The 11,060-nt window shown below is 48.6% G+C and overlaps 1 protein-coding gene across 1 annotated transcript in view; it reads right to left on the bottom strand.

Annotated features, from left to right (window-relative positions):
• LOC104404522 (gamma-aminobutyric acid receptor subunit gamma-4) overlaps nucleotides 1-11,009 on the bottom strand; it is a 27,259-nt gene extending 16,250 nt beyond the window's left edge. The window contains exons 1-3 of the mRNA XM_010012970.1: nucleotides 10,975-11,009; nucleotides 10,643-10,866; nucleotides 10,372-10,439 (exon numbers count right to left, since the gene is read on the bottom strand). Coding sequence (XP_010011272.1) covers nucleotides 10,372-10,439; nucleotides 10,643-10,866; nucleotides 10,975-11,009 — 327 coding nt within the window. The remainder of the gene's footprint in view (nucleotides 1-10,371; nucleotides 10,440-10,642; nucleotides 10,867-10,974) is intronic.
• Nucleotides 11,010-11,060: the final 51 nt, after the last annotated feature.

Raw genomic sequence — 11,060 nt, 5'->3', positions numbered from 1 at the left:
GCGTGAATGGAACAATGGCTCACTCCTCCCTTTTAGTGCAAACTGGGTGCCCGACATCCCCATTCCCACTTTTCCATCCATCCCCTGCCTTCTCTGCAGGACTCTTCCTCCCCAGGCTCCCTGGTGAGATTTACTCTGCAAATCCCTCTGGCACACTGCTCCAAGTCACCACTGTGGCTCCTTGTTGTGGCAGGGGCAACCTGGGTCCGTTGTGCTCTTCTCACATTCTCCTTCTCACAAGGTGCAGATTCATGTGGCAAACTAAGGCTGCAAGCTCTGGACAGGTCTGTCAGTCCACGAGTGCCAGATCATGAAAGGAAAGAGTTGTCTTGAATATTATAGTTCTCTTTGCTTTCAGCTTATCTTTTCAAGAAGCAAATGAAGAGAAGATCAGCTAGTTATCACCTCAACATAATCCTCCTACCTCTCCCTGTGGCTGTAAGAATAACCAACCTAACTCCCACAGGCTTTTCCCACTTCTTTACCCCACGTGTCCTCACTACACTCCTAAGGTGGCTTTGGGTTTCTGTGGAGGAGAATGATAGACCAAGGGGCACAGGTCTGGAGTGGGAGGTGTAACAGGTACACTGGCAAAGCTGGAGGGAAACAGAAGCAGATTGGGGGAAGTATCAGAAACAAGGCTTACAACATTTGTAAAGTCCCCACTCTGACCTCTCCTGTTCCCCAGCCACATGGAGACAAGGTGTTTCCCCACCCACAGAAGTGTTTTGGTTCACACATCCCATGTGCATCTGCCTGTGGGTGAGCCACTGTCACTGCCTGCAATTCTCCTGTTGAGCAAAGCTGATCAGATGGTTAGAGCCATTTCCAGCTAACTGCAGGTCAGAGCACAACGCAGGAATCCTCACAGAGAAGCCTTCTGGACACGAAGATGGACAAGCAAGTCTTAGACCAAGGTCCCATCACCTTCATGCTACCAGCACACACCAAGCCCAGCACATGGCAAACCCAAGACCCTGACCAAACACAGTGCCCCACGCAGCCAGCATGATTTCCCTGGGGCTTTGAGGAGCTGTTGCACTGGGAATTGGTGGGTCCAGTCCCAGCAGTGCTAGTGTGAAACTGCTGCAGCACCAGCGGGGAAGGATGGATTGCTGCTGACCAGCAGCATGTGAAGATCTACCTGCCCACCCACTTGTTGCCCCTAACGTGTATCTCCTGCCAGCACAAAAGACACCAAGCTGAAGGTGCAGAGGCACCAAAGAAGTGCCTGGAGGCACAGGGGGGATGCCAGGGGTTGCAGGGAGGAGAGGAAAAGCACTGCCTCAGCCTGGCCAGCCCCAGTGAGGCTCCGGCTGGCAGTATCACTGCTCCACTGCTGCTCACTTGCAATTTGTATCATGGGCAATTAAACTCTTCCTGTGCACGGAGATGGGATGTAATAGTCTGAATATCCAGCCTTTAACATCAAGGCATGAAGAGGTCCTTGAAGCATATTGCCTCTGGTTACCCAGTGCCACTGAATTCTGAGAAATGGTCTCCATTTCGTAACACATTTATAGCAGATTTCACATCAGCCTTTTACGGGAGATGCTGGTTGCATGAAATAAATAGAACTGATTTCTACTGGAAAGAAAAAAAAGAAGTTTTGTTGAAAATATATTAAAATTCTCAAAAGCTAAAATGAATTTCCTCAACCTCATCATTTCATTCAGACACATTTCTTCTTCTGTAAGCTCTCAAAGCATTTTGCTTTACCCTTATCCGTTTGATTCGCTTCATTTTCACTTTTATTTTCAAATGCTCATTTTCATGCTTTACTTATAGGATAGGATTTATCACCGTATGAAAAGCAAATCAAAACAATCTGATGATACTAAACATAAATATTTTGATTGTCCCTAGACCTATTTTCCCTCAGAAACGTGGAAGAATTTTGGCTGTTTGTCTCAACTGGGAGAAGACAATGAGGCTTCCTCCCCTACAGTGCTGTCTGTTCACCCTAGACCAGAAACCCTGGCCTCTGACCAGCTCTTTGACTTGGCTTTCACACACTTGAAATATCCAGACCTTTCCTGTGGAGAGATCTAAAGCCTTCAGTTCAAATAAATCAACCCTGCCTTAAAAATAATTCAGCCCATCAAGTGAAAACTATTGGTACAGCTCAGAGCCTATATCTTTCAAATTTGACACAATAGTGCTTTCCCTTTGACTTGGAAGAATCAATTTAATGAGGTTCAGAGCACAGATCAGTACCTGAATCAAACACATGCTTCCTTGCCTGTCCATGCACACAATGCCTCTGTATGAAGGAGCAATGCCACGAGCTAACATGCTTGTGATGGAGATGGCTACATCCATGCTTTCCCCCACAAGATGCAGCTGCACGCTGCAGCTCCAAGCCTCAGCCCGCATGTCCCAGGCACATCCCTACCGGTGTGTGATGGGCAAGGTTGCATTCCCACCACCCATTCATGTGCATCACAGCAAAGCCTCTTTTAATGCCTTGCCAGAGGGCAAAGCTCCTGCCAAACCAAGAGAGAGCTGCTAGCTGCCTTGGTTGCCCAGGCAGGCAATGTCCCTCCAGCCCGGTCCAGTAAGGAGAGACTCCTGGTCACTGGAAGGCTGTCATCATGGTCCATTAACAGGTAGAAATCTAATTGCTGGCACACTCTTCTAGAAGAGGAGACCAAGCGTGTAGCTGCTGTGGTCACGAGCTGCGTTAGAAAAGGTTTTATGTGGGCAAGGGTGAGGAATATGAGTTACAACATTCCCAAGTTGGGCATGATAAGCACACCAGCTACTCGGGAAGCACGCCTGCAAGGGTTCAGGGCAAGAAACCAACCCCTCTGCATTCAGCCTGGCTGAAGAAACGTGGGTTTTCTCCAAAGGCTGGCACAAAACGAATGCAGGATTGAGCCATTCCTGCCAGCAGAAGGCCAGAAATCGGATCCGTGAAGGAACTACAGGAGCTGCTTGCTTCATTATGAATGTTGATTTATCCCCTATTGCTGGAGGGCCAGGGGCTGCCCAAGCTGTGTGGAGGCACCTGTGTGCCAGGACTGATGCTGCAGCACAAGAAACATGACTGAATACGGCCACATTCCCCATTTAGTTTCAGGCTGTGAGCACAGATGTTAATTAACTTTAGGGCTTTGCTCTCCAGAAATGCCTCTGAAGAAAAGCACTTTTCTCCCCAGGAAGATGCTGTCCAGATTTTCATATTTTATTAGCTCCCAATTTTAAAGGAAAAACCCCAGCTTTTTGTTCATCTTCCCTGATAACAGGCTCCTCGTGTTTCCTGCACAATAAACAGCCTATAAATAAAATACCAACATGGATGTCACACAGAAAATATCTGGAGGGGATTAGTGTATGTTCTGGATAATAAAAGGCACTAGTTGAATTATTCATGGTGAATAAATGAGCCCTTTCCCAGTTTGGGAGCAGACCCTGAAACTTGCGGAAGCTCCTGGGATACAGTCAGGATGGGAGTAACTCATTTATCTCATTAGACCTTCTGTTGCGGTTTGTGCTTTGTCCCACAAGTCACAGATGACTGGTGCTATTCCTCACTGGCCTCACGATTTATTTTGTTCCTTAAGGCAACGACAAACAATGTCTACAGGACAGGCACTGCCCTTTGCTGTGTGCCCGACCTCACCGTCACGCCAACACGAACAGCTACATGAGGGACAGGTTCTCTCCTACCGCTTGGGCACACAGGAATGAGTCTGAACATCAAGGATTCAGGAGATCTGAACACTCTCCAAACAAATGAGTATTTACGAAGACATTGTGAATGCACCATCAGCTCCAGCGGTGCTGAGCCATCACTCAGGCATGGAAACTAATGGCCACATAAAGCACTGGCATCCTTAGTGAGCAATACCCATTTCCCAACACTTACGTTTGTACGACACACATCTTTATCAGGGACCAAACCCAACCTAGCTCATTACAAGAGCACGCATCCTGTGCGACCTCGCTGGATTCATGCTGATGCCCAACTCTTTCTGCACACCAGGCAGGCCAAGAAGAGCGCACAGTCCTTGACAGAGACTTGCGGTGTGCTTCAGGTGTTGCAGTCCACCACAGAAGTGGGTGCATCTGGGCTATTGCCTCCTAGACAGATGACTTCTGAAGCATTTTGAAGTCCTTTCAGTTGAGAAGTGCTGTGCAACTGCTGGAGTCTATTATTATCAGGGAAGAAGGGGGAGGGAGGTAACAAATTTCCTTTACCTATAGGCTTATCTTGTGCTCCAGAGAAACATATTCAAGCATTTTTAAAAAGTGTGCCATTTTCATTTCCTTCCTACTTATTCCAAAGCAGCCAAAGCTAAGTATAATCAGGACTTAAGTATTCCTCAGAGCCAGACAATTATTACCGGTCTCGGTTTCCCCATCTATTAAGAAGAAACGAAGATATTAACCCAAGCCTTGCAGCAGGACACCACGGCTGTAACCCAGGGCTTCCCGCTGTGACTCCCACACTAATGCCTTCCAACAAAGCACAGCTGCCTTTACTTGGGATGCAGCTCCACTTCCATGTGAAGATGCCTCAAATTGTGCTCTCCACATAGGTGGCTTAGCCCTGCACAGCTTCAGTGGAGCCTGGCTCCTCTCCTGGGGATCTTGGCCCCTGCTGCTGGGGTAGCTCAGCCATTCACAAGCAGCTGCCAGCTTGCTGCCCACTGATAACGGGGCATCAATGGGGATTTTACCTAAAGAGCTGCAGTTCAGCAGCTCCGAGTAGGGAGGAAGCAATCCTTGGAAGAGGGTTGTGTCCACAGCCACTGCCTCCCTGCCCTGCTAATCCATCCCTGCACAGAGAGCACCCAAAAGCAGTGATGAAGTGCCCCAGGTCCCCAAGCAGGCTTTGTCACCGCAGCTCCCTTCCTCACTGCTAACCCTTGTCAGCTTTCACTTTGAAAGGCAAACCTCCCTCCCTGGCTCCTTGGGATTTACATGAAAGCAGTCAGTGGGGAGTTCTTTTCATTCATGCTGGGCTTATACTTCTAAATTATAAAGTGTGTCAAATGAGGATTTAATTTATACTTAACAAGACAACGTTTGTAAATTAATTATTCATCAGCTGATAACGAATAAACATTTCTCCTTTCCCTCCCTCCCCCTTTTTCACAGTGTTTTCACAAATTCACCTCACATGCAAATCTATTCAATCTATTCTGCAGTACTACAGACGTGGGAAAATATGTTCTTCATCCTCAATTTTGTTAGCGTGTTGCATGGTAACTAATGCAGCCAGGCACAGCATTATGAATTTAATTGTGTGCAGCATCTCCTTCCTGAAGAGGGAAGGGCAGAATATTCAACACATGTATTCGGACTATCACCCTCTTGGGGTTGCAGTCCCCTGCTCACAGCCAGAGATAAGGAAATAATTTGCTGCAATAAGGGAGGCAGGAGCTTAGCCCTACCTGCTGGAAATCACAGGCACTTCAGAGGCAGCAGAATCGAGCCCCTAGTGAATGTTGGAGGCCAAATTTGCTCTTTCCATCTTCATTACCAGTAAGGAATCAGATTGAGGTGATGCACAATCCCAGCAGAAGAGCTGTCATTAAGTTTTGCTACAGAATTTGGCACTCAAGGGCATATTCTCACACATACCAAAGAGAGGAGTCTCCAGCACCTAAACTAGCCCCAACTGCACTGGCTCTGACCCTAGATACCTGAAACAGGTAAGGCAGCAGGTCCCTGGATGAGTGGCATGTCTCCGTTCACTTCGGCCAGGAGGCTACTGCAGTGTTTGGGCTACGTTCTCGGTGTTCAACTCCTCAAGCTTGGTTTTGGGCAAGAAAGGGAGAAGGACATTCGGCTCTGATCTCTAGGAGGAATCTGGAAAGCTCTGGGCAGGACTGGCTCCATCCCCAAGCTCAGAATACAAGCACTGTTTCCACTCCCACCCATGCTGGCTCTCATGGGCACTTCACGGACATCCACAGGACTGAAGACACTCAGCCCAAGTAGTTGGCAGCCACTTTATTTCTACAGCATCATTTTCTGAGAGTTAAGCACCCCTAAAGGAAGGTGACCCAGAAGTCTAGGTGCCCTTGACACCAGTTAACACTATAATCTATAGCAATAAAGCCATTACAAAATAAAACTAGGAGCAAATCCCTCCAGTAAAGAACCAGTCAGCAAAAAAAAGTGAACCCAAAGTCTCCTCTGTGGGTCTCTGCTGCCGCTGCCCTCCCCACAAACATGCTGAGAGAACCAAGATGGGTCTTTGCACCAGGCTCAGCTTAGTGGTAAACCAAGGACATCTAAACTCTGTGTTAATGGAAATCTAATTGGGCATCCAGATTCGTGACACAGCTTGGAAAGCTGCGGTGCTGTGGGTGATAACTCATTTGGCTTGAGGTGCTGCTGGCCAGCACCCAGCAGCAGCAGGCGGCTCTTCAAGGGCTCATGGCCAAGCACATCCTTTCTCTGATGGTGTAAACACAGCTTCCCACCACCTGAGAAGTACCAAGTGTCCCCATCCCACCCAAAGACAACAGGTTCACGACAACAGGGAGGAAGTCCCAGTCCATGCAACATCTGGAGCAAACAGCTGTTTGACTTGATGGTCCCACTCTTCTGCACTGTTCCCCTCTCAGCCCATCCTCTTTCAACCAAGCCCCATCCCACTTCCTATCATTTAACTGTCTCCTATCTTTATTTCTGGTTACTGCCACATTTTGCCTGGCAGAGCACAGAGGGTCCTTTCTCCATGAAGAAGAGAATGTAAATTTGCTCAGCTACCTTAATGGACAACAAGACTGCCATTCTGGTCTACAAAAGATACAGGAAATCACTTTACACTTCTCCCCCCTCCAAACTTGCCTGCCTTCTGCCAGCTCCTGACTGTTAATGTTATTTATGACAAATGATTGATGAGGGGATGCTGAATTCACACCCAGCACAGGACATTTTCAAATCACCTATTAATTTTTAAGGACTGGATTCACTTTTGTATTCTGACGTGATTTATCATTTCGAGGTTGAGCAGTGGCTACGCAGGGCCAACTTCCAATGCCTGACAGAGCACCAGTAGGCTGAAGGCAGTGATGTGGCGAGTAGTTAACCATTTGAGGTGTGAACAGAAGATCATGGGACACCAGCATTCAAACTACATTGCTTAAGTTGGAGCCACCAGTGTGTCAGGCCATGCTATAGCCTTCAGCTTCAGATTATATAGACCATGCTGGCCTGAGCTGATAACCACAATAATGCTGCTGTATTTAAAAGCAGAACTGGGTTCTTATCTTCTACATAGCCTGGTATGTGAAAAGGAAATACTTACATAAGATGCTGCCATCATAATGCACCTAAAAGAGATCAGTGGGACATTACCCCTCCAGCGGGCTTCCAGCCTACACGAGCCTCTCTGTCTGTGGCAGAGAGAAATTTCACCATGGGGTCAGGAGAGATCTAGCTGGTTCCTTCCCTCAGAAATGTCCATTTCCTCAGGATGCATAGGGGAATAAAGAAAGATCAGGCATGTGGGATGGGCCTGATAGCTGGGAGAAGGCAGAGCTGCTCAGGTTGGGAAAAGCTACATAAAAAGAGGCAAATGGGAATGACATCCCCAGCAGACAATCTGTACCATAGGTTTGGTGCCAACCTGCCAGCGGCTGGCATGACCCACAGAATGACTTAATCCATTGCATCAGCATGGAAAAGCAAACAAACACTAAACAAGTGGGTGAAGCAGCCAAATCTAGAGGCGACACCGTCGCAGTGTTGCCACAGCCCCTTTCTCTTGCTTCAGGTGACAATATAGTGAGATGCAGCCTCTCTCATGAGCAGGGGGAGGTATTCAGAGTACAGATGGCAGAAAGCTGCCATCCAAGGCTACGAGACCTGGGTCTAGCTGTCCTCAGGTCTTTTAGTATCAGCCCAGCATCTTAGGGAGAAAGGTTTAAAGTTCAAGTGCATCACAGATTCAAGTTTAGGAAGTTACCTAAGGAGAGGTAAGGAAGGGAAGGGAAGAGGGGAAGGAGAGGTGACCATAGAGAATCTACTTGGAGAGTCAAATGGATGTGTCTTGAGATCACCGGTGGCTGTTGGGATGTAGCCAGTAGCATCTGGGCACTTCAGAGAGACAGCTACAACTGATGCCCCAAAGTCCCTCAACTGTTACAACACTGAGTGGTTTCCTCCCCTCCCTGAGCATCTCCTCACCATACCATTCCCATGAATGGCAATCCTTTCCTCACGTGGGAAGGCTGAAGATGTGTAGATCAGCCCTGTGGCAGCAGCTTCCCCAGCAGATATAAGCAATTCCAATTGCCAGTCCTGCCTTCACACTCTTGGCTTGCTTGAAGCACACTGGGAGACCCTGGGATGCTGTGTAGTTGTGGAACCCCACTTCATAGAGTGTAAAACTTCCGCTGATGCTTAGAAGGAGCCAACCATATGGATTGAACTGCTCTAGGAACAGTCAGGGCTGTCTTCAGCAGCATCTCCCATGGTTCTCTGGTGTCTTGTAAGGGTCGAGTTCCCACAACAGCTCTTCCCCTTGGTGGGGATGGCTGTTGTCACTGCCCTGCATCCTGTTTCCACAAAAATACTGGAGAAGCTGAATATGCCTGAAGCTCCTATACCTGCAGCCATATATAGTTGGTATTAGCCTGGTGGATCTAAAAACCTGAGAGATTGGGATGGATGTAGCCATCACCATGGCGTAAGTTATGTTTCTTAGGAAACCAGACTAGCAGCAGTGCCTGGTATCTCCTTTTAGCAGGAGATGAACTCTGGATGCAAGAATGGATTTTATAAGCCACTTTCTACTGCTAGCACGTTCGTGGTTATGTAGTGATCCTGCAACAGGGAAGAAAGCAGAACTTCCAGCAGGGTTGGGAAGGGTAAAGTAAGTGGATGAGAGGTAAAGAGAAGGAATGAGGATGTACACTGTAGTTTTGCGTGGTTTTCTTGGGCAGTGCAAAGCAGATGGGGCAGCCACCTATAACACAACTCTTACGCTCTACCTCGAGGCACAGTAACGGCCAGGGATGTGGGTACACCAAATGCCTGCACCCTTCCCCCTGCACTGCTGCTCTTACGTTGCTGTGGCTTTGAGTCCACACACCCGCATGGGATGGAAGGAGCTTGTGGTAACTGCTGGCAACCAGGGATGACACCCACATGGCTTGGGCTGTGGTTCACCTGGAGACCAGGCCCACAGAAACAAAGGAAGGTAACTTTTTGCCTTGAGGCCATCCCTGCTGAGCCTCCTGATGGTTCCTCATCATGCAAGCAAGCACCCAGCCAGGTAACCATCTGGTGAGCACATGCTGCTCAGAGGCACATGCTCAGATGTGGCTAGTCAGAAGGGCTGCTTTAAAACTCTTCCTGGAGTGGAAGTGGTACTACAGCTACAATGCCTCCATACCCAGAGGGCTATGCTCAGTGGAAATCTTCTACTTGGGAAACTAAAAATAACATGCCCATCCCGAGAACTTTCTTTTTCCGGTTTAAGGGGGCTGGTTTTGTTTCTGCTCTGTTTTGCATTGACAGACAAGAAAAGTCAAATTGTCCTGGCTGTACCTCTCCTGTCCTCTCCACCCCACTGCCCAGTGGTTCAAAGGAGTCTTCTAAACCTGACAGCAGTCATGTTTGTTTCTTGCTAGAGAAGAGGGAAAATGACTTCGCAGGGAAAGTAATAATGGAAGTTTCCTATGAAAAATAATCAACAGTTGCTCTTCAGTGCATGGCCTGGGGGCTCTTCAGAACAAGTGTTTCTGTAGCTCTCAGTGCAGCAGGATCCCAAGCCATGAGCAGAAACTGTCACAGTCGTGGTGACATCTCTCTAAGGTGCTGTGTAATGGAGAAGAGCCATGGGACCTGTGTGCCCCTCCCTAGCACTGCAGGCCAGGCCTGGGCATCCAAGTTCCACATCATCAGACCATTGCCATGGAAACAATCTGCAGGTACCTATTTCAGTCCTCCTGGGAAGCACTGCTCCCCTTCCCAGCCAGCACAACACTGGCTCACCAAGGATGATGCCCTGAGCATCCTGATGCCCACACACTTCCCAATCAGGAGAGGGCAAAGCCATCAGGCAGAGGCGACTATCCACACTTTGCCAGTGGGGACCACAGAGCATCATTATCCTTCTCCCTGAGCTCATGAGCATGGTGAGGTTGCTGAGCTCTCCAAGGGCACTCAAAGACCTTTGCTCCTAAACAGAGATGGCTGTGAATCCTTTCTAGCTCTAGCTATCAGCAGGTCAGAGCACCTCTTCCCGAGGGAAGGGAAACAAATCCACCTCTTCTCATGGCAACATCCCCTTCAGACCACATCTAGCCAGCACAACACAACCTGCCAACAGCACGAGGCCAGCTACATCCCACGCTCTCAGTTGTGGTGATACAATGACCCTGTAGCAATGACTCTACTCACCATCTGGATGACAGACACTGGCCCGATGCTGTTCACGTAGATATCCACATCTATAAACGTGGGCTTGACTGTAAACAAAATGAAATAGGTAATGGTGAGCTAGGGCTGAGATTATTTGTGAAGATCTGAGGACCAAGGGAGCATCTGGGATCAGCGTGGCTCTATGCCACCAAAAACCCCAACTATGGCAGCCATAAAAGCATGGAAAACACGAGGCACAGCTGGGCCAGGTCACCACCCATGGTCACAGGGACCTTCAGGGGACACTTACTGCCAATGTCGGGCCTCAGCTTGTTGTCATAGTTCTTCAGCAGCGAGTTGAGGATCTGAGTGGCATCAGTCTCCTGTGCCTTGGGGGTGAGGACCCAGGTTTTATTGATGCTGAGGTAATCATAATCGTATTCCTCTGTGCTCTCACACCTGAAGCAGGAAAGACAAATGAGACAGAAGATCACTGTAGCAGCTCTTTGGCGCTCTGTGGGAGCTGGGGCACAGCTGGGTTTGAGAGACTCTAAAGGAGGAGGATGCAGCACTGCTAGAATGCAGAACATGAGGACCTCAGGGGTCTCCTCTCAGCCATACTAATAAGAAGACACAACTCACCTGGCACCTTTGCTCACTTCAGGGTCCCCAGACATGCAGGGTCAGGACTAGCAGGCATGGGATGCCCCACATCCTCCCCTGCTCAT

This window comes from Nestor notabilis, unplaced genomic scaffold (genome assembly GCF_000696875.1).
Source record: "Nestor notabilis isolate BGI_N333 unplaced genomic scaffold, ASM69687v1 scaffold13794, whole genome shotgun sequence".
In the NCBI taxonomy this organism is placed as follows: domain Eukaryota; kingdom Metazoa; phylum Chordata; class Aves; order Psittaciformes; family Psittacidae; genus Nestor; species Nestor notabilis.
Note: the sequence above shows the minus strand (reverse complement) of the source record. Positions and strands in the feature narration are given on the sequence as shown.